Consider the following 26,995-nt stretch of genomic DNA (forward strand, 5'->3'; position numbering starts at 1 on the left):
ATATCTCTCAGCCAAATAACTTGACATGCATTAGAAGTTGCAGCCATTTATTGTTGAAGTTAGTTCAAACTCCTAGTTATCTTTCTCATTTGAGATTAAGTTTATTTAGCAGATCAAGTTTATCATTATTTTTTATCTTTATCTAGTTGATGATGCCTATCTTTAGATGTTTATCTTTTAATGGTTCTTATCACTTGTAAAACAATAGCTATAAATACTTGTTGATTTTTATTTGTTCGGCATGGCTACAGTCAACAAAAGTTTATTACTTTCTCCTCTTTTGGAGCTCTCTCTCTCCCCCCCCCCCCCCCCCCCCCCCACACACAAACTAAAGCATGTGTTTCCCTTTGCCAAGCGAGGAGGGGTGTTTCTCCTTTCGCACCATGCCCCTCTAGTTGCTCGGATCTTCAAAGTGGGCCTTTGCCTTCGTCCAACACTCAATCTCACAAGTGACGCATTTTGATTGTCAGAATCTGCTATATCTTCGATTGCGGTCTTCTTCTATCGTCATTTTTTTTTGGAGGTTAGCATCTTCTCCACCGTTGACTATTTCTTCTCCACTGGCTTTTTCTAACTCTGCTTCTCTTGAAGTCGGGCGGCCGATGATCCAATCCTTTCCCATGTTAGATGGAAAAAAAATGACCGCTGAAGGATCCAGAAAAAGGTCCCTCTTGGTTATCTAGAAATTTTTAATATTATGAAGATTGGAGTTGCTGAGCTTGAAAAGAATCCAACCAACACCCAGCAACAAGTCTAGTAATCTACCGAGAGAACAAGAGGAAGGACTAGAACACATTATTCTTCATTCGTCAAGGTTTTAATGACAGTGTTTGAGAAGATCTCCAAGGCAACTACAGTAAAGCAAGCATTGGATATTTTAAGACGATCCTACGAAGGAGTCGAAAAGGCCAAAAAGATGGGATTTCAAACTTTAAAAAATCAATTTGAGCTTTTGTAAATGAAAAATACGAAAACTATTTCTATCTATGTATCTCGAGTATTGATGTTGGCAAATCAAATGAGATACATTTGAACTATGGTGGCGGGTTTTTATCCATTCACTCTCATTTGATTTGCCAGCCCAATACTCAGAGATGTGTTGGCTCTTTTTGATCTTCTTGACTCGTTTGTAAGATTGTTCTAAAATATCCTATATTTCCTTTTCTGTAGTTGCTCAAAGATCTTCTTATATACCATGCCATTGCCACCTTGACAGATAAAGAATAGTGCTTGCTGGTCCTTCTTCTTGTTTATGACCCAAATTCATTTAATTTAAATCCAAACTTATGACTGATCAAACACGAATCGAATTAGTAAATCAGATTATATTTTACCGGTCCCAGTGAAAGCACACACTCTAATGGCAGTGGAAGAGGGGTCACTCTAATACCATTTGATAGGGCAAAATCACAAACACAGAGAAAGAGTAAACTATAAAGGAGGAAAGACTAAACAAAAAAGTTTTTAATAACTTTGGCATATAAATGAGAAACTATTAGTATTTATAATAGTTACTTCATAAGTGATAAGAGCAACAAAAAGATAAATATCTAAATGATAAACCTCATCAACTAAATAGATTTAATTTGCCAAAATAAATTTAAACCCAAAAGATGAAGATAAACTAGAAATCTAAATTAACATCAACATTAGAAACATGCGTCTTCTTCCCAAAGCTTTATGAACAAGTAGATCTCTAGCTATTGGACTGGTACTTGGCTTGAGATAGTCCCTTATTTTGTCTATAAACAGAAGAAAAAGAGAAGAAAAATTAGAGATTCCACACTTATTCTTAGACCACCGTACTTTTGGACTCCAAAATAGGCAGTTGTGTGCTGGTATTCTAGGGTTTTATTTCATTTTATTTATTATTAAGGCCGCCACCTTCTATGGTCCTGGAATAGATATATCCAATACGATAAATCACGAAATGGAGTGGGCTCATTTGCAACGCTTTGCTACGTAGGAAGGCTGACGGCAACAGTCCCATTATGTATGTACGTATGTAGGAGTAATAACCCTCGGTGATGAGACAAGGCTCTTGACCGTCGTAATGAATTAGTGTGCTTGCAAATTATTAGGATGGATGCAAATTGAATGGCTCAAGGCTATCTTGCAGGCCCACTCAGGTCTACGCCCTGGAGCAATACTTGACCTCCACCACTCTTGAATCTATACTCCAAGGACCGAGAGGCAAAGGCTTTTTCTATTTTTTTTTACTTGCCTCAGACTTTGCTAGAAGGTTATGTAAGGGCTAGGTTGCCCTAATAGGTCTGCCAGCCATTCCCTTTGTTATGATGGGCCTCTTGGGAAACTGTGCGCAAACAATGTTGGGCACTCATCCTTCACCGGGTAGGCCCAATCAGGTTGCATTGGTAGCGTAGCCGACCCAGCTTCTTTGTTGTTAACGTTAATTAAAGGGGGAAAAAAAAAACTTGTGGCAATGCTACGCGGAATCTTGCACTCAAGACCGTCATGATGTTAAGGTGAGCAATACCTACCTATTAAGCAAGATTTTTTCATCACCATCGATCATTTTATGCTTGGGATTCCTACATCCAAAAGCCAGATTGTCTAAAAAATCAGTAAGGGAGATAGCTTTTCTTATGAACATCTTCGCATCATGTATACTTCCCTCGCTAGCTCTTAAATTTTGTCTATGGCTGAGTGTATACAAAATGATCTGATATAGATACTCTTTTACCAGAAGAAGGGTATTTATGAGTAATAACTTGGAAGTCGTGGAGTCGAATTGTTCTCTCCTTGGCTTTCTCGTCCCTCTTTGGGGCTATGACTGGTTCCACATGCTCCGTAGTTCTAGTACAATGGATCCATCAGTTAGCTGCTTGAATCATGTTGTCGCTTGTGGCTTGAAGAATCCCTTCTTTTTTTTCTTTTTTGTCTCTTTATCTACCATACTATCTAAGCTTTGGTAGGTCGTTGCTAAGGACGTCACCCCAATGACCATGCTTTTGCCGAGGGCCATTTCATAAGCTGCACGAAGCCACGAAAGTTTCTAATCTTTTCTCTTCATTCTTCATTTGTAGAGGTGAGAATATACCATGCCACATGGTTCTAAACGCCACTAGAAAGATTGTTCAATAATCAATTTTCAGCCTGAAATCAGTGACTTCACCATAAACATCTGCTAGTGCCTCCCTGGAAGGCCTGAATTCTGAGTAACCAAAGGGATCATCCAGGAGCACAATGCAAAGTTCTCTCTCCCTAAACCACACTATAACCGATCAAAAGAACTGAATCGAAGAAGTTGGCCTGATATATCATGACTGAATCATATGTCATATGTTTTTACTTGCATTATCATGCAATGATTGACTTGGTTCTTTTCTATTCGCCATGCCCCGCGACACCCTAAGGAAACCCTCTTGTATGGCTGATAGGGTATCACTTTGTGTGTGTGTGTGTTCTTCCTTTTCTTTTCTTTTCTTTCCTTTCTTTTTTTTTTTCTTTTTCTTTTTGTGTGTGTGTTCTGTCAAGACTTTGAGCATATTAGTCTGGTTTTATCCTTTTTTTTATTATTTCAAATTTTATTAGAGGAGAGTCATTGGACTACACCATAGGTTAACCTCAAAACCAAACCCAACCCAAAAGTTTCAATGGGTTTGACTTTGATTCCACACCCAATCGTTCATGATTGGGTTTGGGCAGTGTCTGGGTTAAGTACCAGTTTGTGGATCAGAGTGAGAGTCCCAAATCCCAATAAATGCTCCGAAAACTTTATTTGGGCAATCAATGAGTCCCAAATCCAAATAAATGCTCCGAAAACTTGAGCATCCAAGCATCCTTCTCCCTTGGGGCACTCATTGATCTCCTAAGGCCGGGGGGCCAGAGATGATGCATCTAGGAAGATTGCTATTTGATCCGCCAATATCGTCCAATATATCTGGTTGGTCAAGAATAATATTATTTTCAGTCTAGAAAGTGTTTGGCAAGAACCATCTTCGAGAAAATCCGAGAGCTAATTGATATGACCTTCGGACCCTCGAAGATCTGGAACTCCCATTCTACTCATATATCGATCCAACAGGTGCACATCGTTTGAAAACCCCCACCTTCAAGATACGTGAAAGTTAGTTTTGATGGGAGCGTCAGAGATAGAAAAGACGGCGCTGGCTTTACCATTCGAGGACCCAATTCTAATCTGCTAGCAACAGAGAGCCAGTACTTGACCGAGCCAATGATTTTTGGAGTGGAGCTTTGTGCAGCCTTGGTTGGAGTTGTACATGCACGGACATTGTTGAATGCAGACCACATAGTTATTGAGGATGATTCAACTGTTGTAGTATCTTGAATTCAAAAATGTATGCAGAAAGTAGCTAATCACCCTCTGCTGCGAGATATTTCCATCTTCCTCTTCGATTGCACTAGACTCATGGTCAAACATATCTTTAAGGAGACAAACTCTAGAGGCCTACATTGCAGAGTATATTCAAGATTTTTTGTGGACTTCCTTGAGGATAGCCCAAGGCAATTTAGAGATATTTTATTTTTTAATTTTTTTAGATGTATTCCCATGACTTATTTGAATGATTCATTTTAACACCCCCACCCCACCCCCCCACCCCCCCCCAAAAAAAAAAAAACCATCCTCCTCCTAAAAGCCTTATTTGCCACCAAGGAGAAGAAAGCATAGCGACTAAGAGAAAACCCATTTGTATCCCACTTCCCTTGTTTCTTAGAGATGTAATCTCAGTTGCAATGAAGAAACTGATGCAAATACGGTCAAAAGATCCTTCGTACAACATAAAAGTTTCTTCAAAAGATGGATTTTTCAGCACACCCCCAACCTCACCCACATCCAATGACCAGACTTCAACCATAAATTAGAATCACATAGAGGGGATTAGGAGACCGAGTGCACCAAGATCATCTCCCATTATGTAAAGACCAAATATATCTCAATCTCCCTACCTATGATAAAGAAAACTGCCTCGATATAAATGGTTGCCCTCACCAAATCAGTCCAATTCCTAAATTTGATCCAACGTACTTCACATTTTATTCGTATCTTCAACGATAACAGATATTCAAAACCAATTTTCCAGCCTTCACACTTATGTTACTCATACAGCCTTAATAATATCTTCCAGAGCTGGGCTCTGTTTGGCACTCAGATGATGAAAGATAGCAATAATGCGCGGTAATGCTGCGGGATAAAGGTGTAAACAAAGTGGACTATGGTATGGGATTCGTTCATTTGCCTTTAATTTAAAAACAAATGGTTTAGAATCCTCAAGAAAAGTTTGGCCCTTCATCTTCTACTTCTTTCCCTTGAATATTCTTTTTCCATCAAACAAAAAGAAATTTCTGCACCAGTTTCTTTCTCACACCACTACCTGAACATGGCGTTAATCCCAGACCTCTCACTCATTCCAGTGACACATAATATCCCACCTCAACAAATGAACTTATGACGGTTAAGGAGGCCCTTCCTCTTATCTCATAACAACTCTAAAATTCACTGATTTTTTTTTTTTTTATAAAGAAAACCTTTAGTACATAAAGACAATAGATTAGTAGATTAACACATATTGTGCAAAAGTAACTCCTTCCAGAGAAAAAATATTGTCCATCCAGCCAATCGACCTCTTATAAGAACACTTAATGATGATGACTATGGTACCCAAACTCATCTCACATCAACATGAGCCAAGTGATTAAGAGACAATTTTTATCCATGCTTGAGCCAAACAGATCAATGCCAATTGCCTATCAACCTTTCATCCATACAATTTCGACAAAAGCTATTAGTAAAGTCAACTCTCAAAACCACCAACAATAAAATCAAAGGAAGAAATGATACACAAGAGGGTGGCATCATTTCTAGAGAGGAGATATATCAAAACAAACCTTCAAGCCCCTTATGAGACCACACTCTTCCCTTCCCCATGTAAAACAAGTAGACATGGACAACTGGGAACCCTTCCCCCCTCACAACTTATGTGATTTGAAAGAGGCCCTTAGGCAAACTATTATGACAAAGAAAAAGGCATCGATCCAACCAATGAGGTGAACAGCCAAATACAGCTTCCAAAACAAAACCCTAAGTGACCAGCCAAAAAAGTTTCCCAGACAAAAACCAAAGGCAAGAATCATTTACATTATAAAAGGCTTTTTCCAAATCCACTTAATGCACAAGGACATCTAGATTCAGATTTGGGAAGCTGTGCGCATTGGGACATTCACAAGCATCTCAATATTACAAAATTACATTATCCACAATCAAAGGAATTTCTATCATATCCTCTAAATCTCTTACCTAATGAAATCCATACAGAACCAAATGCCTATTGTTATTCTGAATGCAGCTAGAGATTACCCAGTTATTACTATTACTAATAAAAATTCATTCCTCAATTTATTGTTTACTATTACTAGGACTTAGTACCAACATATTTCTTGATCTATCCTCCTTATATATCACCATACAAGGCACTCCAGTAAACCACCAATGGTATTAGCCCATGGAAAGGATGGGAATTTTCAAAAAAATTTAGTAGCAACTGTCAAGTGGAAGAACTGACAGAAGAAAATCACATAACCATATCAGAAAAAAATAAAAACAACAAAATATATCAAAAGAAAAATGTTCCAATCTTCCAGGACCTCCACCGTCCTCAATTCTTCCTACAAGTTTGCGAAAAAAGGATAGTTTATTTCTTATCAGCTAAAAAGATGCAAAAGAAAACAAATAATGACAGAAACATCAAGAATCATGAATTAACTACACTGGTCACAAACCATAAAACGCCACATAAACATTCTGATGAATTTTCACAGCCAAATTAATTACATAAACAAATGGACAGGACTAAATCAGTAACCCCGAATAATAAGATGAAGCAATCGCTGTCAAACCTAATGATGCTATTCTAAATACACAGCTTTCAAGATCACAACAGAAGCAACGACTCGATTGGAAACAAAATGAAGATCTCATGCTGAAACTACTGAAGGGAAAATAAATAAGTAAAACTACAATACAAGGCATAGCTTATCCGCACGATTTTACAAACAAGAAAATTGAACAGGTAAAGTAAAAAGAACAGATTTTGCAAACCTGAACAGTGGATTCTTGTCATTCTCTCTGCATTCCTCAACCAATCCAGAGTAAACTCAAACGATGGAGACCTTCGCTCCGACCTCCTCGAGCTGCTTCTTGGCCTCCTCGGCATCCTCCTTCGTCACAGCCTCCCTGAACTTCTTCGGCAGCCCCTCGATCAAATCTTTGGCCTCCTTGAGCGCCAGGTTCGTCAGTCCCCGAATCACTTTAATCGTAGCAATCCGGGCGTTGCTGGGAACGTCTTCGATCACCACGTCGAACTCGGTCTTCTCCTCCACGGCTGCGGCTCCACCAGCAGCGGCGTCGGCGGGGGCGCCGGGGGAGGCGACGGCTACGGCCGCGGGGGCGAAGGCAGCGGCGGAGACGCCGAGGCGCTCCTGGAGGAAGTCGACGAGGCCGCGGGCCTCCTCGAGGGTAAGCTTCTCGATCTGGGAGCCGAGTTCCTCAATCTTGGGGGAGATGGCGGCGGCGGAGATGGGTGGGACGAAGGCGGCGCGGCGGGAGGGGAAGATGACGAGGGGTTGGAAGGGGAACATTAGGGTTTGGGGAGCGACGCGGAGGGGGGAGGCGGAGAAGGTGGAGGAGCAAGGGGAGACGAGAGAGAGGGCGGAGGACAGCGTTGCTGCCATTTTCTTCTCCCTGTCTCTCTTGTGCTCCTCTTTCTCTCTCTTCGGTGCAAGAAGAGGAACAAGAAAGGGAGAGAGGACCGAGGAGGATAGGATAAGGCAACGATATCTTGGAGATATATGGGTTGGGGATTGAGAGCTGCGCACCAAGTAGCGGTGAATTACAGAAATTGGCGGTGTATCTGGATCGAGAATCAAGTCGCACGAATCGTAAAGTAGCTTAGATTGGCAACCACTACTAGCGGCCACTGAATTTTTTTAATCATTTTAGCCGCTTGATCACGGAGAGTTGCATTCTTGAACACGGAGAGTTACAATCTATTTATAAGCTTAAATATTTATTTTTAATATTTGGTAATCACAGTTCACAAGTTAATTATCACAGATTCACCGCATTTTTTTCTTCTACTTATTGTTTTTAGTTTATAAGTTTCATATATGACAATTTAATTTTTAAAAATATAAATGGACACCGTCTTGGCCACAAAAGGACAAGTCTACACATCATTGCGTCTACATGGTAGGTTAATCAATATACGAAAATTTGTTATTAAAAGTCAATATATTAAATTTTGATGGTCAAAAATCGTGACTTAAGCACTTTGGAAACTGAATATCAACTTATCTTTATCCTAAGAACCTAGAAAGCTGTGGTATAATTGCAATGCATCCCAATCTTAAATGAACTTGAATTGGATCTTTTACACAAATGAATGAATGATTCTTTTTTTTATGATCTCAATCGTTGGATTTAATTTTGCATATCTTTCAAAATATGATGTAAGATTCGTGATCCAGGGTGTGCAAAAAAAATAAGTTGAATAGAAAATTCAATCGAAATTAATTTTTTTTATTCAATTTGTACCATTAAAAAATTTAAATTCAAAAAAAATTAATATGGCTTCAATTTAAGTTTTTCAAAAGCTTATTCAAACCGATTCGTCCTAACCCATCCCATATGTATATATATATATATTATTTTATATTTTTATATATAAAATAGAATATCAATCTGATAAGTCAAACTGAATTTTTTAGTTCGATTTTTAGTGAATTTTATACATGATTTGAGTTCATTTTTATTTTAAAAAATTAATTTAACTCGAATCAATTTCAAATTTAGCTCCAAATCAATCCAAATCTAATCTATGTATTGGACTAAAGAGATTCGTCATATTTTGAAAGTTATATAAAATACAATCCAACACTTGAGATCACAAATCATGATTAATTATTCTTCTATGCAAAAGATACAATATGAACCTTTTTTTTTTTACATTAGATGGTCACATCATTTTAGTATAAGTACAGTTTAAGAAATCAAAATACAAAATATCTTTTAGGATTCGGACCAATCATCGCCTTGATGCTAGGTTTAGTCTTCAATGTACTTGATAACAAAAAAAGCAATCCAATCTACAGCACTATTCGTCTCCTGAAAGACGTGCTGAACAATCATTATAGTAGAATGATGAAGAGACATCCAAATATTACGGAAGAAGATGTTGCACTTCATCTCGAATCTAGCCAGTGATTGTGATGGAGTTATCCTCAACGAAGATTCTCTCCATCCGTAACTCCTGTGTCGCACAAATGATGTCCATCTAAGCAATACGAAGCTCCACTCTAGGGATGGATAGCTCAAAGAGATGTAAATCCCCTCCTCAATCTACTTCTATTATGTCTAACACTATCATCAAAATTGATTTTGATAAATTTTAAAGAAGAAAGCTCTTGGGAAATCAAAAGAATCATTCAAATTGCTACAAGCACAACAAAAAAATCTCAAAAACTTGGAATGATAAAGCTTGGGCTAACAGTATAAAATCGGCGGTATTTCACAGTTAAGCAACAAATTTTCTCAAGCATCCAATATGAAGGTATAATCTTGATATCAAAAATTAAATTATTTTTTAATAGTAAAATTTGATAGATGATGTATGCCATTCTATTATCTTAGAAGAACCCCAGCCATGTTCTGGCTTAACACAAACCCATCTTAAATTGTGTAATTTGTGTCCTTAAATGGCACCCGGCTAGGCATGCTTCCCAAGTTCCCAGCTGAAACAAATCCGAACGGAGCTTGGTCGCGCTGGACGGTCCAACCCTGCCAACCCGCGCCGTTCGGTCCTGGTGACCTGACCACTAGCCACAAGCAATTTCCAAACAAGCCCTTCCTCCCACTTTTCAGTATGCCTCTGAGTGAGAGAAAGGGAGAGAGGGCCACGCAAATACGCAACCGCTGGGTAGAATTTTCTCTATTCCGTTTTAATTGTCCAACTTCTTCGAGATGCTCCACCACTTCCCGTTGTCTTACCGCTGGCTGTTGGCTAAAATTATTTATTTCTGACAAGTATCCGCTGATTCTCTTTCCAATGTGATCTATTCAATTCCATGCCCTTTTGGTTAGATTTCATAACCTTTAATTTAACTCAGGATTTCTTTCCTTTTTTTCCTTTTTTTTTAAAAAAAAAAGAGAGATAAACGATTTTATTTGGTATCCTTTTGGTGATCAAAAATAAATTAGTGATTTTTCTAGTTTCGTAGGTTCTTTTTTTGGTAAAGAGTGTTGTATGTTCTTTACTGGGCAATTGCTGCCTCTGTGATTTTTGGGGATGATGGTTTATCTTTTAATGGGTTACAGTAGGGATATTTCTTTCCATTGCCCGTCGTGATTTCTTTTTACTTTGAATTACTTTAGAGATTACTATGTCCAATCTCGTTCTGCATGAATGTTCTGTAGTCATGGTTGTTCTATGGTGCAGAGATGTCTGTAACTTAGAGCAGGGAGGTACTTTAAGCCAAGGGTGAAGTTGAAGGAAATAGATAGTCATAAATTGCTTTTAGATTTTGATTGGGTTATAGCTTTGCTTTTTTTGTGCCCTTGTTATGTTAAATTACATACATATTATAAGGGTCCTGCTATTTTATCCATCTTTAGGTGGATGTTGCCCTTTTCACAGGTAAGAAGGTTTTCCCCTTTCAAGTTTCTTGCTGATGTTGTTTCTCGCTTTGAACTGGTTACACGTTTTAGCACATTTACTGCACCTATTGCATAAGTAGTATGATAGACTTGAATTAGCAATACTTTTGCTCCGACTCCTGATTGGGGTATGATATGGTTGATTCTGGCACTGTCAAATAAGAAAGCTGTTCATGTGCAATTCATGTTTATCTTGACATTTGGCTTGAGCCAGGCTCTTTTGATTAGTAGACAAGCCAGGTTAGAGTGAGGTCTGGATTGCTCAAACTTTGCTCCATTAAACTCTCAATATAAATAAATAAATATATATATAATGTGATATATTATTTTGGTTATTAATTACAAATAAAAATAACTATATTTATTATAAACAAGAGTGCATTGAGATATTATTCTGGAAATTAGCTCAAAGCCTCAAGGGACCTCAGGCTTTTTGTACATCTCTTAGATGAGCTGCTCATGAACAGCTTGCAATTGCTCAAAAATAAGTGGACTGTCTTAAGCCCAGCTCAATTCAAAAATGAGATAGTTACGAATATCATTGCTTGAGCTTGGGCATGTTGACATCCCTAGTTGATGATCATGCTCATTTTGGGCGTCAGTGATCCTATGTTGACATACGCATATTCAGTTATGCATGTTCGTAGGCGTATCAACTTATGCATGTTCTCATTAGTGTGAGCGTGTTACGAATATAACTATCTAGTTGTTGAGCTCATAGTCAAAGAGAAAAGCCAGAATTTTCAGAGGAATTGATTTTTTATCTCAACAGGACCTGATTAAAGTTTTGATTTTTGTGTGCTTCCAATTAAGAGCATGAAACCTGTTGAGTAATCACCAAATTCCTGATTTCTTTAGAAATTTCCTGATCTCATTATCTCTTTCCAATTCAGAAGGATATTATTGGCAGATTTCTATTCTTTATTTTTGTCATATAGGTACAGTAGCCCAACTCTTTGTTCCTTCAGGCAAGTCCTCCTGGTCATAGAACCTTTTGAATAGTATGGGTAATCTAGTCTCTGTGTCCTCTTTCATTATGTGTCTTTTGCACTAGAGAGTTCATTCCTCTCAGCTGCATTGAAGTTTTTGGATGTCAGCTGGTTTGTCATGTCATGAGCACCTGAAGGGCATCCTTTGGCCCCATTATACATTATTTGTGAGGGGGTTGGTATCTGTTACATGATACATCTCAGCTGCATTTTATTGTTCTTCTGCCTCAATCTGCCAACTGCCATGAGTCTCCTAACCATCGTTGCATCATCATGCTACAGAACAACAAACATATTGTTTCTGTCAACTCAGTTTTTCCCTGATGGTCCTTCAGTTTGATATTTCCATTGCAACTTATATCGCTCTTTGGGTTCACTGGCTTGTGGGGATTATCTTTCCTTAATCAATACAATAGTAAGAGCACAGCTATGTGCCCCAAAAGCTACCCAAAAAAGGTGAAAACCCTCGTCTTTTTTCCCTCGCCTATTTATGGTTGTTGGTGTATTTTTAAGGGCCCAAATTAATATTTTGTCCTGAGCACTTCTACTAGAATTAGGTTTGCACAGCATATTTAGGTAAGCTTATGGGGAACATTTATCATTTTCCTACAAATATTCTCATCTTCACTATTATTTGACCTAGTCAGATGCTTTGTCTGGTGAAAACCTTAGTCTATCTCAATTGCTGCCTCAAATTTGTTAACGTGTCATGCACATTTTATGCTTATAGATTGGTCCTGAACTAGCCTACATGTGTGCTAGTTATTTCTATTTTAGAACTCCTGCTCCAATCACCTTCACAGTCTCTTATGGAGAAAATGATTTGGTGTTCATCCCTAGCCATAATTTGACATTTGCATGCCTGCCGTTCCTCAAGTTGCATATCTAAGAAAGGAGCTCCAGTCACACCAGGGAAAGTAATTAATGGATCAATTTAGCTAGCTATGCTGCTTTTGAAGATGGAAAATTTGATCAAAAAGTAGAGATCTTTGAAAGTCATCGATGCTCTCTTATGTTTCCTGAGGGCACCCACAAACAAGTTTCCATGATATTTATGTAATTCCCCAGATCAGGAAAAGGAACTTTGAAAGCACAAAACTCATAGGTAAAGCTTCCAGCGAGTCCTAAGATCTTGCTAGAGACTCCTTGTTGGTTTTGTATTCTGGCCTCTTTTGAAGGATATAAGCCACCACAGATGACCACGTGTTGGTCCATTGTACTTCAAGTTCCATCATGCTGTCCTACCTCCCTGGTGAGAGTTTGAAAGGCCTGGGGGCAGAAGTCTTTGAGTTCAGTTGGGTGGCACTCCCTTCCTCATGAGACCTTTTATCTTACCTATTTTGTTTTTGGATACAGAAAACCTAGTGGTTTGGACTCTAGCAATTGTTCTTATAAGTAACTCCTTCATGATAGACTGTTTCATGACAGTCAAACAGAAATCTAGATTACTAAATTAGTAAAAACCAGATATAGACATTTAACATGAGTTTATTACATTTGTAATCTTAGACTCAATTTTATTCTCTTCAGAGTGTTTTTTTCGGGTCTGGGTTGTATACTAAGATGCATAATACTATTTTGGTGGGTAGTTTAATTCCTGAACAACTCATTTTGAATGTTTTCTGGATTTTAACAAGTCCACGGTCTACTTCAGGCCTTGATGGATGATAATAAAGTGGGAACAAGCTTGGACAACCATGCTGGCAAAAGAAAAGGACGTCAGTCAACCCTTAATCCAGCATTTGACTTTTTTGTGCAGATGCCTCAGAAACTTCAAAACTTTCTAAAGGTCAGTCCTATAGGATTTTTAAAATATTATGGTTGGTTCATGCCAACAAGATAACTTACTTTTCTTCCTTACAGACACATCTCAAGCACATCAGTATGAATGAACAGAAGTTTGACATTGCAAAACCTCTGATGCTTACCGAGAAAGAACCGTGTACTGCTTTGGAGGTTAACTTGGATAAGCAACTGGAAGCTTGGAGAGAAAATCCTAAATGGGTTGATCCACCACCAGAAATCAAGGTACTAAGGAAGAATAGCAATTTTCTGGTGAATTCTTTCATACTCTTGCTTTTGGTATTTTCTTTGTAAATCTTGGCATATCTTTTTATTATATAAAAAGAAATATGTGAACCTCATTCTTCATATCGCTGTGTTTTTGTATAAATAAATAACCAGAACGAAACCTATTCATAAAGCTAAAGCATATTTGTGTATGGATCAAGGAATATACTAATCCAATTTCATAGAGTTTGTGAACAAGGATGTCTGTTAAGAAAGTAGTACATTATTTATATCAAAATCATATAGAAATTTTTATTTTCTGAGAATTCAATGCATGTTCCATGCAGGTTAGTGTACCCAAAGGTTCTCTTTGCAATTTGCATGCGAAGTTTAAGGTTGGGCTACCCCCAGATGCAATCTATAACATCATTGTTGACCCCCATAACAAACGAGTGTTTAAAAACATCAAGGTATATATTTCTTTAATTATATGAACTCTGAAAATTATTTTATGCTGATGATGTAATTTGTTCTCTTGTTACATTGTTATTAAAATCATTATCAAATGCTTTTTACTTTATATGCCATTAACACTGGTGGTCTCACTGAGAATAATTCATTAATAGTTGACAAAGAACAGCTGGTCGATAAACAAAGTAAAGTCATAATATGAAATACTTAGCTTTCTTTCTTCATAATAAGTTAATTAATAAGCATCTTCTTGAATTGATTTCCATGCTCATATCTAAGAATCCTTGTATGTTGACTTAGCAATAACCATGCATGTTGGCATGCATTGATGCATGCATTGCAATGCTTGAACAGGGGCACATTTGTAGATTCCTGGATCTCATATATCTACTGATTAGTCAAATTCTCAAGATTTGGGTGCCGGCTGTCAATTTTTATATGTCTCTAAAGCAAGGCTGAAGATAAACTGACAAATAATGAGAATAAGTTCTTTCCTTCTGTTTAGCAGCAATTATTGGAGACATATAAAGACACATATCTAAGCATTATTCTAATACTGCCTGTTCTCCTCTTTTCTTTTAGGCCTAGACATCATACAATTTCATATGCTTTATCTGTTACTTTTTTGCTCATGTGTTCCTCTAATTTAGACCTGCACTATAAGGAGTCCTCTTTACCGATCTCGCATGGTGGGTTCATGATAATTTCTACATTTTTCTTCAGACATGATTTGATAACTCATTACTTGTAAAACTTTGCTCAAGTAAGCCTTTCTGATCTGCTGTATGTTATAGAATCATCTAAACCCTTCACATAGGCCAAAGAGTAGGTAAAAGTTGTAAACTTGGGCTACTTACTGGCTCAGCATCTGTATGTTCTCATATCTCGAGTGTTCCATTCATTGTACACCATATAGCCTGCAACATATTTGTTACATGCCATGTATTTGGCCCTAGGCCAAAAATTTTGTTCTGTATGAATGTTGCACTTGCAGTGTTCTTTGTCATTCTGGCAGCTTATACCAGCTTAGATTGGCAGATAATTTGGCTCAACCTCCTCCGATAACTGTAAATATTTCTTGTGCCATATGACTTAGGTTGTGTTGAATTTTTGACAATAGTGCTACCATACATTTAAGTTTTTACTTATGTAATATGTCTTACCAATTTGACATCTACTATGATGCCTTTTTGATGATTCTCAAGATTTTCTAGTATTCAATAGCTGATACTATGGCAGCAGTTACTTCTGAAATAGATGGGGATTTGCTGGTATAACATGTTCTTGTTGTGGTATAAAACATCTCTATCTCAGTGTAGTTCATTAATCACATTTCCTGAGTTCTTGCAAGGTGCTAACATAGCCTTTTTCCTTCTTCTGCTTACATGCATTGTCACATCTTTTGATGTGCATAATTTGTTTTACTACCTCTAGATAAAAGAATTGGAAAATTTTTAGATCTGCAGAATGCCCGTTGGATAAAGCAATGATCCCCAGAAACTGTTACCATCACGATCGTTTACTGATGGCCTTTGTTTCTTTTAGTATGCATTCATTAAGTACCTTACAGTCCAGTCTTTCTTTATCAAGATCTCTTTCTGCATTGTGAGAATTTACCCTTTTTGTAACTGCTATTTACCATGCCTCATGCCGTTGTTGTATGTCCAGTACCGGGTATGTTCATCTATTAGAGGCATTTGTTCCTATGTTGTGGTGGACCTCCTTCAGAGCATTCTCTCTCTCTCTCTCTCTCTCTCTCTCTCTCTCTCTCTCCTTTTTTTTTTTTCTTCTTTCGTTGGTGCCTCTTATATCCATTTTTAATATCCAAAATGACCACCAACAGCCGAGCCTACAGTTGTTGGAACTGGGGCTTCTAGTGCTGCTACTACAACTACTCTTACCGAGTATCCCTCCCTCTCATATACTTCCTTTGGTTCATTGCTTCCACTAGTTGTCTTGTATATTCTATGTCATACTGCTAGTGACTTTCCTTCTGTGAGCCATATCACATTCTAAAGTTTGGCTCATTCATTATGGCTTTGTATTGTTATTGATTCCTATTTCAGTCTTTTCTTGTAGCTATATATTGTCATTCAGAACATTAGGAATAGTTCTATAGGAGGGGCTTTAACATCTTTTCTGGTGATGTCAGATTACCATGGCTTCGGAACTTTAGGTTCTTCACTTATATTTTATTATTTTTGACAGTCAGTGTTGCCTAGACTCGTGCATCTATCTCAAGAACTTCTATGTGAAAACAGTTAGTCTGATGGGCATGAGGCACATTGCATATAGATTCTTTGGTTGTAGATTTCCAAGATTGGTGGAGTTGAACCTACAAAATACTTGTGATTTGAAGTTCTGTGGAAGCAACTTCAGTTTTGAGTGTATACCTTTCAATAAGCATATCAAAGAAGTCAAAATCATTGGAACTTCTGAAATCAAGTCTGACATTATGAATTAGTCAAATCTCCAATAGGTTAGCAATTAATGACACTTTTCCATTTTACATAAAGTTCTAGGAGTGGAACAAATATCATGTTTTAATAATTTCTTTTTTTAGATACCTAAAAATAGTTTGATTTATTATTTTTATCTAAATGTCTCTGTATCTATATCTATATACATATACATGTATACACACATATATGTATGTATGTATGTATCCATGTGACATTGATAACTAGGCCTAGTCTTACTTATAGTGACAAAGATTCTTGTAGCAAATGTGGATTTATCAAGTCAAACCTGCTGCAATGGCTCAATGGAGTGAGAAGAGGCTTGTTAGTTTAGATAGGGTTCACTTGGAGTAGACATTTACTTTAGAACGCCCTTTGCACACATCTAGGATGGTGCTTGGTTATCATGCTCTGTGGATGAGCAATTTGACATGTGGACATGACAGGTGCTTTTCTAAATGGTGTTCTAAATTATTAGGTCCATGTGCAACCTCATTCAGACTTTCATGCCAATGCTATCCCTTATGGTGTTTGCATCTTCAGCTTTCCATTTGTGAGCTCCCTGTTTCACCTATTCTTAATGATTTTGTTTCATGTGTTGAAGCTATTATGATAATGCTTTCTTTGCCTGCTGTTCAATTATATTTGTTTTAACAATCTCCCTTCAACCTCAGAAACATCTGTGACACTATTACTTGCTCCAGTTTATCTTTCTTTATGTTTTAAGTTTTGCGCCTAAGCTTTTGTGGATTAAGATGTTCCACATTTGTTTCTCCATCTCTTTACAACTGTTTGTCCATCTTTTTTTTTTTATTTGATACAAGTGGGCGATCACATCGTTCTAATGTGAGAGCAATCCGAGGAGTCAGCATACAAGATGTCACACAATGCTTGGGGGCATTCATCTCTCTGGCGTCAGGACGAATCTCCAGTATGATCAGCAACAAAGGAAACCACTCAATCCGCAGCGCTGTTCGCCTCCCGATAGACATGACGAACAATCGTCGTGGAGCACTGATAGAGGGACTCCCAGATATCGTAGAGCGGATGAACTCGCATGTGCTTCATGTCATCCTGAATCCAGCTAATAACCGTGGCAGAATCGCCCTCCACGAGGATCCTTTCCGCACGCAGCTCCTGACGTGCGCAAATGATGCCGCCCAGGCAGTCCAGAGCTCTACTTTGGGGATCAAAGGCTCAAAAGGGGGGAGCCCCCAGTAGCAAGTAGCCTACCATCCGGACTTTGGATGATATAGTCCGCACTACCTTTGCCATCTCTAACATTGCCATCAAAGTTGACCTTGGTGAACTCCAAGGGGGAGGCTTCCAGAAAATGAGAACCCTATGGGTCACTGCATACGCAATAGGGGAGTCCTAGAACTTTGGGCTATCCAGCAGCATCGAACCGACAGTACTTCGCAAGACAGCAAGCTCTCGCCAACACTCGATATGCAGGCACAACCTCAGCCTCGAAGATGAAGGTGTTTCTAGAAAGCCAAATCTGATATGCAATGTATACCATCCTACTATCTGAGGGCTAGCACTCAATCGTACTCTGGCGTATCGCATCCAAGGAGGAGGAGAGGCAGGAGCCACTGGTGGCCTCGAGGACTGGCTGCACGCCATCCCCAAATCAAGCATGCGTCAAGCAGCGAAGCACGGCATGTTCCATTGTCTCATCCTCCAGTCCGTAGATTGGACAGATGGGAGAAATCTCCATACCTCTATCTCTGAGAAGAGTCCGAGTCGGTAGTCGATCTCAGACGACCATCCAAAGAAAGAGTCAGACTTTAGGATGGATCGTCACTCTTCAGATCAAAGCAAGTTCCATTCTCCGCATCGATGCTGGCCTGTACATTGCAGCAAGATTAGAAGCAAGGGCCTTAGGGCAGCATGACAAGCTCCATATCCTTAAATCATGACTTTGATGAATAGGTACAGGGATAGCAAGGATCCTATCAGCAAGCTGATCATCAAAGAGGCGGATGATATCATGAGTCCTCCAATCCCTGCTGTCGTCAATGATAAGCTCACTAACTTGCAAGCCGTCATCCACCTTCATGCTGACATAGGTGTGCCAACGTGAGAGGAGGAGATTGAATATCCAAGCATCCTGGCTCACATCGATCGAGGTTCCGTCATCAATAAGCGACCTAACCTGGGCCATCATTCCCAGAGCATGGATGCAAATCTCTGTCCAGATGAAGGAACTTTTGTGATTCATGCAAATCTGAGATCCCTAGCTCTAATATCCGTATCGAACCCTCGTCACTCTGCTCTGCAGACAATCAGATTGGATGAGAAATCTAGCTGCATGTCTGGCAATCATCACCTTCCTCGTAACCAGCAAAGATCGGATATCAAGACTCCCATCCCATATCGGGTGGCAGACAACCTCCCTAGATAGCAGGTGAAGCCCATGACTGCCCTGTCTGGAGCCCCAGAGAAAATTTTGAAATTGTTGCTCCAGCCTCCTGAGACTAGAACACGGCACAATAGTCTTTTTCAGGAGATAACTCTGTATGGAACTCAGAACAGATCTCACAAGCATAGTCCTCTCCATCATGGAGAGGACAGTGGCTTGCCAGCCCTCGAGACGCTCTCGGATCCACGGTTCCATGGCCCTACAGTCAACCCTCCGGAGTTGTCGTCCCATGATAAGAACCCCAAGATAGGTCAGGGTCCTTATCTGCTCAGGGATCCCCAGCTTATTCCGAATTGTCTGCTTCATCTGGATCTTTGTTTTGGGGCTAAATATGATGGTGGGCTTCTATAGATTCACGAGCTTACCAGAAGTCTGTAGGTGTCAACAATAGATGCGAAGCATCTAGTATTCGACATTGAAGTCCGAGCAACAAAAGATGCGAGAGTGGCTGGATCCCATGGGCAGGCCAGTAGAGCTCCAGCTCTGCCTCTTGAACCGTCGCTCGAAAAGCATGAGATAGAGCATCAGCATATAAAATAAATAGATAGGGAGAGAGGGGGCACCCCTGACGAAGACTACTAGTCGAATGAAAGAAATCCATTGGAGAGCCATTGATCATGATGGCATAGCTTAGGGCCTCCATACAGTTCATAATTCAGTCAATCTATCTGTTCTGGAATCCAGACTCCTAGAGTGTCTGCTGTAAAAAATGCCAACTCATCCGGTCATACGTCCACTCCATGTCTAGCTTGATCGTCATCAAGCTCTGACAAATGAGAGCACACCGTAAATCATGTATATAACTCCTGGGCAAACAAGATGTTGTCGGTGATGCAGCAATCACTAAGAAATGCATTCTGCTCTTGACTAATCAGGCGCAAAATGATCGGCCGAAATTGATCAACAAGGATCCTCGCACACACTTTATAAAGAATGGTGCAAAGGCTGATCGGTCTAAAGTGCCCTAGAGCCATACATTAGGTCTTTTCGAAATGAGGATGATCAATGTCCTCTTCCACTGCTTCGAAATACCTTTGGCCTTAAATACCATCTATTACACTTCAGTCATCTCACCTCCGACGATCGGCCAATATCGACAGAAGAAGAAAGGTGGAAAACCATCCGACCCCGGGGCTTTATTCTCCTTGAGGGACCAGAGGGCTCCACGTACCTCCTCAGCCGACACTGGATGAGTTAGGGCCTCATTCTCCTCCTTAGAGATGCTACACGAAGGATGAGGCCCGAGGGGGTGACCATCCTCGCCTAAAGGGGTGGTCCAACGAGACCTGAAGAACTGAAGAATCTGGTCTCAGATCTCCTTACTGTCCTCCACCATCCTACCATTGCTCTCCCTCAATTGTCTAATACGGTTGGTAGCCCTCCGGATCATCATCGATTGATGGAAGAACTTGATATTCCGATCATCCTCTCTGATCCACTGCACTTTAGACTTTTCTCTCCACAACGTCTCCAGCTGTCTCAATAAGGAGTGGTGCTCAGTGAGTTTGCCGCGAAGCTCCCATAAATCGGGCTTCTGGAGGCCCCCCTCCTAATCCTCTCCTTTGTAGCTTCGTAATGTCAACCTCTACCCCCTCAATTCGTCTGAAGATGTCACCAACCTCCAAACGATTCCATCGGATGAGTCTGGACCTCGCCAGCTTGAGCCTCCTGATCATCCGATACCTCAATCACGAACCAGCATCCTCCAAACCTCTCTAATCAGCTCCCACGAACGCGGATAGAATGTCCAGAACTTCTCAAATTTGAAAGGAGCTCTGGGCAATCGCGGGTCATCAGTAGTGATGAGAAAAGGACAGTGGTCCGAAGTGATTCTTGGAAGGTGCTGCACCTGATGACCAGGGAAGCACTGGAACCAGACGACAGTGGCAAATGCCTGATCAATTCGCTCCCAAACCTTGGCTTCCCCGAGATGGTTGTTTCCATCTTTTTTTAGAGGAATAAATTTTGCTGCTTTAGCATATTGAGGTTGAGGATCATTGGGTGACTTAAGTATGAGAAAAGATGGTTCACTTCATTATCTTCTTCAGACTTGATTTTGCTGCCTTGTCTTCCACCCTCCATGACATTATTGATGTTTTACTTGCATGGCTAGCAAAGCAATTTTCATGTGCAGGTGAAGCATAATGAGAAAAATTGTCACTTTGTCTGCCACTATTGCCTGACAGTCTCAAGCAGATTTCACTATTAAATCTGATAGTATTTTGAGCTCTGAGTTTCAAGTTGGCAAGTTCTTGTTCTGCTATGCCTCGTAAGATTATAACCTCTTTTTGATTTTATATATTAGGCTTTTGCTTTTGAACAATTTACATGTTGCATCAATGGGGTTTTGATGAGAATGGTAAACTCAAGCTTTCTGATGTTAGTTGTTGGTATTTCTAACAAACCCCATAGACATCCCCTATGCCCCAACTCTGCTTCTCTCTCTCTCTCTCCACAAATGCCCTTTTTCTGTTTTTTCTTATTATTTTCACTCTCTCTTCCTCTACTTTCTTCTTTTGCCATCTCTCTTTCCCCTACTATTTGGAAGGTTGCATTTTGTTTTTAGACAAAATAATTTCAGATTTAGAGCCTGATATGTGAACATCTCTGAAAACCTAATTTCAGCCCTAGCCTTGAAGGAACTCTGTGAATATCTATTTTTAGGATGTTAATTATTATCTTATGAATGTCGGCCCCCACCCCCCTCCCCCATAAGGCAAAATATCACTCGTTGACAAGGGCAAGGTGATGATGAGTATTTGTGGGTTATGTGATATGTGCCATACTTAATGACATATGCAGTTGGAATTCTCTTATTTACCCAGTATATGCTCTTTTTTAATTCTGTCCATCCTTGTCATCCATCTGTGAGCCAATGGTAGAAATGGAGAAAAAGCCTTTTCTTGGAATGTATTCCGAGTGGTTGAATTTGCGTTCGTATAATTACTATCTTTAGCTCTATCGAAATTGTCAGAGGAAGTAAGGAGTTCCAATTGGCAGTAATCAAATACACAAGCATGGATCACTTTGCTAAGATGCAAAATGTTTGCCTTTGGGAGTATTCAATGATCCACACTTAGTAGCAGGAATCCACTGCCTAGGGTAAGGTACCCAATTTGAAAACTCCCGATCTTCCTGATCTTGAACTGACACCTGCTTCTTGAGTTTTCCTTGAAGTGTTTCTACAATATTCATTTCCCTGCTCCTGCACTTCAGTCTGCTCCTGATTCTGGCAACCAAGGATCAACCATACAAGCATCACTTGCTAGACTGAAATTTTGTCTCTGAAATTAGGAGAGAGTGAATTTGTATTTTGAAGCACTAGAGGTAAAAGTATGGCTTTGCTTGCTAAATGGCCATGGCAATGAGGGGTGGAAAGATACCACCATTGGAGGAGGGCTGAACTGGCAATGTCGAGGTTGTGGTGGGTGGAGATGCAGATACATCAAGAAGTTTCTTCATACCATGGAAAGGTATTAATAAAAAAGAGCAATTTTTGGTTATGGTGAAAATTCATGGAATGTGAAGGATTATAATTCTTGAGTGTGCTTTAGGTGGTACTAGAATCTTCAGTATCTTTTTTCCATTCACCGGAGGGTGGTCTATAATTCAGAATTGCTCTTTATAAACTCCTGTTGGGAAGTCTATATAATATAGTTCAGAGTATTAAATTCTTTTCAGAGCTATGGTATTGTAGTATACTCTTCTCAACTCCCAAAAGGATCTTTATGTATCTTGCTAGAGGAAGGATGAACTTGTTTGGGCTTTGATTCTGCTTAAAGCCAATTTTTGGACAAAATGTCTCAAAAAAAAAAAAAAGGAAGAAACATGTGGAACCCTTTTTTGTTTGGATTTGACCACCTGAATTTTTCATTTTATCACTTGTGGTCTCTGGGGAAAAAAAAATATCTGCCAGAAGAGAAGGGATCTGTGTTTATAGCATGCTCTACAATCATGGTGAATGTGTTGCTAATCTTCTTCAAATGGAGTAACTCGAATCTTGTGATCTTAGTTCTATATAATGATGGATATACCTTGTCTATCTCCAGCATAATGCTAAATTAGGAAGGACGGGAATGAAATTGATCATATGTGTGGTTGCTTGGTCTTTTAGAATTTTATTTCATGTGAAGATTTTTAAGGGAACCAGGCACTTCGGTGCTTTTTAAACAAACTTCAAGGTAATTGGTCTTTTATCGAGAAGCTTAAAACGGATGTCACTTAGTAATTTTTAACACCTTCCAAAGAGTCATGGTTCATGAAATGTTACAGGCTCAAACCATTAAGATCTTATCAGCAATCTCTCTCTAATAAAATTGTAGTCAGTTTCATGGACTCGAGTATGTGTTTCACTACAGGTGCTTGTTTTATTGTGTGATCCTTCCAATATATAAAAATTTCTCCTTACAAACCCATGTCTCATGTCATACTAAAGTTTGTTTTGAGGAGTTACACTTCTGGCTCAACCAGAGGGTCCAGGTAACATAGATGATAGTCAAGTTGTTCAGCTAGTCTTGAAGTTAATATTGATGGTTCTATGGGCAAAATCTTTGTGCATTCAGTATTGACGAGACATGAAGGAATTATATTGGATCGATCTCATTAGCTGTGTCTCGTCTTATCAGTGTGATGCTATTCAGCAGATGACATTCAAAAAAGTGAAAGCCAGAAAAAAGCTTTAGAACACTAACACACACATGCAAACACACAATTCATTTTTGAATTAATGGTGTAGCCTTTGTAAAAGAATCTCTTTTTAGGATGAGCCTAGAAATGTGGCCTGTGAAAGAATTTGTTTTACCCATTTCTTATGCATACCAATTAGTTCATAATTCCTTGATAGGGAAGTAGTGAGGTGGCCAGTTTTGCTATCAGGGTGCATAGTTTCCATCATGTGTCCATGTTTCAGAACCAGATTAGATTTTTATTTGTAATTCTATATTCCTTTCAATAATTCATATAAATAGAAATAATCTCATGTGAAGAATTTGTTGTCCGCATTGAACATGTTGGACATCTTAAGCATGGCAAAATCAAGCTTCTGTCTTTCGTTTGCCACTTATCGGTAATCATTTATTATCAGTTCTCTGGCCCTTACAATTGGGCTTAGAACTGATCTCTGCATCGCCACTTCTTGGTTTAAATAGCAGACCACTATAATTTCAGGACCCAATTCTGCAAAGCCAGAAAAGCACAACTTAAAGAAATTTTTTGAAATGTGTGATGCTGATAATTGTTGATGTAGATTTTAGGTTGTGTTATCCATGTGTTAAAACTTATCTTGGAGGGAGTACTTTATATGATTATGCATGCGGGTGCTGCTAATGCAGTTCTTTCTTCAAAAAAAATGAAAGCCTTGTCCTTGTGCAAGTAAATTCTAGTAGATAAGGCTAGACTGCAGTAAGTCTCTGGAATCGAATTTGACTTGTGGGGCTAGGCATGCAAGTATTTAATCTCTCGACTTTACTAGTATTCCAGAATTGCACTTTCAATTTGAGATATGGTGCTGGCAAAGTTTCTAATACAGACATCCATGCATTTTAACTCCTACCTTTTGTCAGGAAGTGATATCCAGAAAGGTCTTGATTGATGAAGGCTTAAGGCAGGTAATTGAGGTGGAGCAAGCTGCAATATGGAGATTCCTTTGGTGGTCTGGGACAATATCTGTGCATGTCTTAGTTGATCAAAACCGGGAAGATCATACTGTAAGAAATCTGTTGTTCTTCCCACCAAAATTGTTCAAAATGCTAAGTTAAACCATCATTATTGTAGTTAAGGAAAAAGGGTTTCAGAGCTATACCACCGAAAAATGCCATGCTTATGCGATTTGTTTCATGGTTTTCTGAGCACAGGTGAGATTCAAGCAAGGGAAATCAGGATTTATGAAAAAATTTGAGGGTTGTTGGAAAGTAGACCCAATGTTTGTTGATGAACAAATTTGCCCGGCTTCCAAGTCAAAAACATGGGCCGACTATGATTTGTGCACTGGGGGCAAGGGGAGAGTAGGATCCATTGTGAATTTGGACCAACTGATCCAGCCAGCAATTGTCCCACCACCACCTTTCTCATGGTATTTGAGGGGGATCACCACCAGAACCACTGAGATGCTGATTACTGACCTTCTAGCAGAGGCTGCTAGGCTAAGGGGAGATGGATATGCAGAGTCAAAGCAGGCTATTGAAACAAGCTGTGATAATAGTGCAGAGTGTTTGGCACACAGTATCAAAGAGAGATGGCATCAGAGAAGAAGTACAAAGAGACGGAGAAGTCGCAAAGCTCTGCTGGTACGTTAAGCTCTTTTGGATCAAGAAGATAAATGAGTGGTCCCTGAACTTGAAGCCACTGTAACTGTTGGTTATCATGGGATTCCATTATTCATTTAATCCTGAAGTATGTATGACGTTAATGCTTCAGTTTAGGACATGCTTGTAATTACAGGCAATGTTGTATCCTCGTCGAAGAAATGAGTAAATGAAATTATCAGTTCCCATGAATTTTTGGTCTTTTCTCTATATGTATTGCATTGTTTGCAGAAGTTGTTTAATTTTATTCGCCACAGACTGCAATCATTTCATGGTTGGAAAAATAAGAGTACTCCTTGCAGATGCGGTATCTAACAATCAATGATTATGCATATCAAAGATTGTGGTTATATGAATAGAAACAATTGTCATTTTGATTGATTTCTTTGATGAGGCTATAAAGAACGCCCTTGCTTGTACTTTAGTTTAGGGCCAAAAGTCTACCATTAATTTTGGATATTTAAGGTTTTCTTGCTCTGGTTTTCTTTATTCTAGCTACTGAAAACTATCTAAGGTGAGAATGCATCTATTTTCTTCATACGAAGCTCTCATTGCAACTTTTCTTGGTGTCATATTGATGGAAGGTGAGAATGCTGGATATGTAAGTTACAAGAACAACTGGATTGAGTATCCATGGTGGCAGTAGAAAGGCATACATCCTTGCCACCATAACCAGCTCATCTTTGCCAAGTCCTAGGTTTCCTTCAACTTCATGATGTCCTATATGATGGAAATTTAACAAGTAGAGAAACCAAGCAAAATATGTGAAAGATGCAGCGAACAAATCAAACACAGAAACACCAAGATTTACGTGGAAAACCTCCTCAATATGAGGAGTAAAAACCACGGCCCGACACCCACAACTTCCACTATAATCAAATAATGGGAATACACAAGATTCCTCTCTAGTTATCAACAACCAGAGGCATACATCAACTTCTCAACACAATAAATCATCAAGAATCAATATTCTTGGCAGCCACAAACATCTAATGATGCAACAAGTGAAGTTGAGAAGATATTACCAGAAAATAGAAAAATTCTGAAGAAAACGGCAAGCAGAAACCAAAGAAAAAGGACTCCAATTCCGATCTCCACCGTCCAGATTGAAGAACCAGGTGTCGAGAATATGCAGACCAAATTTCAGTTTGATCCAACGGTGAACGAATTCCCGGCAACCACTTTTGCGAAGGCTGCACAAAAAAATCTGAAAGAGGAACGATCTCTCTTTTTGCCGTCTTATGTTTCTGATCTTCAAAACCTCTTTTTCTCCGTGGGTGCTCTCCAAAATTACCTTTTTTAAACACTAGGGTTTCTTTTGGAGCAAAATAAAAATGAGTCATCAATATGGGTTTTGACCCATATAGGCTTTGGGCCATTCTCCACATAGGAGAGACCCAACCCAACAAATCTCCCCCTCTCGACTATGTGGAGAGGGTCGTCATCCCAGCAATATGACGACAAGCTTTGATCTTCTCTGATGGTAATGCCTTTGTCAACATATCCGAACCATTATGATCAGTGGATACTCTCTCAAGTAGTAACAACTTAGCATTCAATACATCTCTAATCCAATGGTACCTCACATCAATATGTTTCGATCTCGAGTGAAAAGTAGAGTTCTTAGCAAGGTGAATAGCACTTTG

The 26,995-nt window shown here is 39.2% G+C and overlaps 2 protein-coding genes across 5 annotated transcripts; one reads left to right on the forward strand and one right to left on the reverse strand.

Moving 5' to 3' along the window:
* Nucleotides 1-6,478: 6,478 nt before the first annotated feature.
* Nucleotides 6,479-7,814, reverse strand: LOC105048206 (large ribosomal subunit protein bL12c). Its single transcript, XM_010927441.4, has 2 exons — nt 7,082-7,814; nt 6,479-6,648 (listed from the first exon to the last, which is right to left on the reverse strand). Exon 1 carries the CDS (start codon nt 7,711-7,713, stop codon nt 7,138-7,140), a length of 576 nt encoding a protein of 191 aa, XP_010925743.1. The 5' UTR covers nt 7,714-7,814; the 3' UTR covers nt 6,479-6,648; nt 7,082-7,137.
* Nucleotides 7,815-9,765: 1,951 nt separating this feature from the next.
* On the forward strand, nt 9,766-25,541 carry LOC105048213 (uncharacterized). Of its 4 annotated transcripts, none has more exons than XM_073252641.1 (6): nt 9,766-9,956; nt 13,337-13,471; nt 13,546-13,710; nt 14,040-14,162; nt 24,609-24,752; nt 24,900-25,541. In XM_073252641.1, exons 1-6 carry the CDS (start codon nt 9,903-9,905, stop codon nt 25,338-25,340), a joined length of 1,062 nt encoding a protein of 353 aa, XP_073108742.1. In that variant the 5' UTR covers nt 9,766-9,902; the 3' UTR covers nt 25,341-25,541. The 4 variants fall into 4 exon arrangements, with proteins under 4 accessions (XP_073108742.1, XP_073108744.1, XP_010925756.1 ...); XM_010927454.4 differs by having other exon boundaries at nt 9,907-10,115; XM_073252642.1 differs by having other exon boundaries at nt 9,909-10,063.
* Nucleotides 25,542-26,995: the final 1,454 nt, after the last annotated feature.

The sequence above is a fragment of the Elaeis guineensis genome, chromosome 2, assembly GCF_000442705.2.
Source record: "Elaeis guineensis isolate ETL-2024a chromosome 2, EG11, whole genome shotgun sequence".
Lineage (NCBI taxonomy): Eukaryota > Viridiplantae > Streptophyta > Magnoliopsida > Arecales > Arecaceae > Elaeis > Elaeis guineensis.